This window comes from Odontomachus brunneus, unplaced genomic scaffold (assembly GCF_010583005.1).
Source record: "Odontomachus brunneus isolate Ranch 3 - 2012 unplaced genomic scaffold, Obru_v1 Obru_scaffold_125, whole genome shotgun sequence".
NCBI lineage: Eukaryota > Metazoa > Arthropoda > Insecta > Hymenoptera > Formicidae > Odontomachus > Odontomachus brunneus.
This window is the reverse complement of record NW_022639575.1, coordinates 959,935-962,054: the sequence shown is the minus strand read 5'-3', so window position 1 is coordinate 962,054 and position 2,120 is coordinate 959,935. Positions and strand designations below refer to the sequence as shown.

Genomic DNA, 2,120 nt, shown 5'->3' with positions numbered 1-2,120 from the left:
AGAGAGAGAGAGAGAGAGAGAGAGAGAGAGAGAGAGAGAGAGAGAGAGAGAGTCTTCTCGGTTCTCTAATCCGCTAAATGGCGGGGTTGACCCGTGTGTGTGATTTGAGCCTCCTGGGCAAAGGAGGAGGTTCCTTTAATCTCCCCGCTATTTTATCGATACGCGGATAGCGCGGCGCTCGCGCGCGCACCTCGCATTACAAACGAGTTACGATTCCTGACCTTTTCTCTCCGGCGAGGTATGTCGAATCACGATGCTCGAGTTCGTTCTCTCGCGCGGGGAACGCGCGCGCGAAGCCATTATCCCGCTCTCTCTTTCTCATACGTCTCTTCTCACGTCTCTCGCACTCCGGTGACCTATGTGGCAAGATCCACAACTGTAACGCGAGATGATTGTGTTTCGATAGAATTTTACATGATACTGCTCGGTTCCCAGATGCCGATCGCGCTTGGTTACACGGCGCTTCCTGTCGCGCGACACTCGCGAGAAACTTCGCGCGCGTATAACAAGAAAATATTGTATATTTATGTATTTCGCAATCGATCTCTTTTTATTTGTGTCCATGTGAATAACTCGCGAATTGTACAACGAGCACTGTCTGCCCGCCGTGCAATCGCCTACAGCGTTTCCTTTTTCTCGCCGCGACTCGCCTTGCGCAAAATTGCGTGCGCATCGACCGCAATCGTACGAGACGATCGTTACAAGATACTGTCTCGCAGCAGCGCGCCGCAAAACGCAAAGCTTTCTTAATCGCGGAGTCTCACGACGACCCGATCGCGTTCTATTTGCCCTCCTCTGATTTTTATCAGAATTAAGACACAAGCGGATTTCGTCACGTCGCGATCGACGCGATTTCTTTCGCGAGAAATCCCGCGCTGCGGTCTTTTCGCGAACATTCGTCATTTTCTTCTTCCCGCGCGGGTCTGCAATAGATTCGGATATTTCGAATCGATTATTTCGTACTCGTATAAATAATAACTAATTTTGCTGTTGATTTAACGGAAGGGGGAAATGGTGAAGGTGAACTTTCTGGCAGAACGACAACTGAGTTGATTAATTAATTTGATAAAAATAATTAATCGATTAAAAAGAACTAATTGGTTTAACGTTAGCGTGCATTCGATGCGCGCGCCTGCAGCTCTGAATTAATATTGCCACGGATACAGTGTGGGCGAGAGAACATCTTTAATGCAATGCGCAAATTAAATTACGCGTGATGTAGAGTTAAAGGACGCACTGCGGCGTGAGTAACATTCAATTTTCAGCTTAATCAACCATTTCACGTTGCGCATAATTACAAATTAAAAGCTTTAATCGCCGTGTTATACGTCGCGATCGCCGATTTGTGCGCGAGTAAAATTTCTAATAATATTACTCGCGCGCGTATAATAAAACAAAAATCATGAAATCGAAGCATTTCGTGCAATACAATTTATTTTAGTGAAATAGTCATCGAACAAAATGAGACAATAAATTCGACACGCGGAAAGGATCAAAGAAGGACAAGGAGTCGACGATTCATCCTTCCACTTGAATCTTTTTCTCAGCAGTCTTTATATATCACAATTATCCGATAATAAAAAAAAGAGAGGCGTACAAATGTCGGCAATAGTAAAAAATAATGCACTGGTAATTCGCGTAGAAAAGGAAAAAAAAACAATTTATTCATCTAGAGTATGTACAGGCTATCCGGACAATGTCGGCCGACCGATCCATGAGGATCAGTAGTTTCCTATCAGATGCTGGGGTCGATAATGTTGAGGCTGGTAATTCGCGTAAGACTGAGTTCCATAATACGGACTTCTCGCTACGGCAGCACCTGCTCCTAGATAGTTGATAGCAGCTGGTCCAGGGACCGATGGCCCATGATAAGCTGAAACAGGACACAAAGGACCGTCTAGAGAACAGCCGACAAGTTCAACCACTCGCCTCTGTTGTTTCGAATATTTGTATTAAATTTCTGTCAAATTTTTCTATTAAACGTATCGAACAGACAGCTAATTCTGAACATTCTTATTGCTTTAGTCTTCAAATATACGGGAAAGAAAGATACGATGCACGTAACCAGAAATATATATATATATATATATATATATATATATATATATATATATATATAT

The 2,120-nt window shown here is 43.5% G+C and overlaps 1 protein-coding gene across 1 annotated transcript in view; it reads right to left on the bottom strand.

Moving 5' to 3' along the window:
* Positions 1-2,120, bottom strand: part of LOC116849748 — a 25,272-nt gene that overhangs the window by 15,862 nt on the left and 7,290 nt on the right. The window contains exon 4 of the mRNA XM_032827198.1: positions 1,725-1,873. Within this exon, the coding sequence (XP_032683089.1) occupies positions 1,725-1,873 (149 nt within the window). The remainder of the gene's footprint in view (positions 1-1,724; positions 1,874-2,120) is intronic.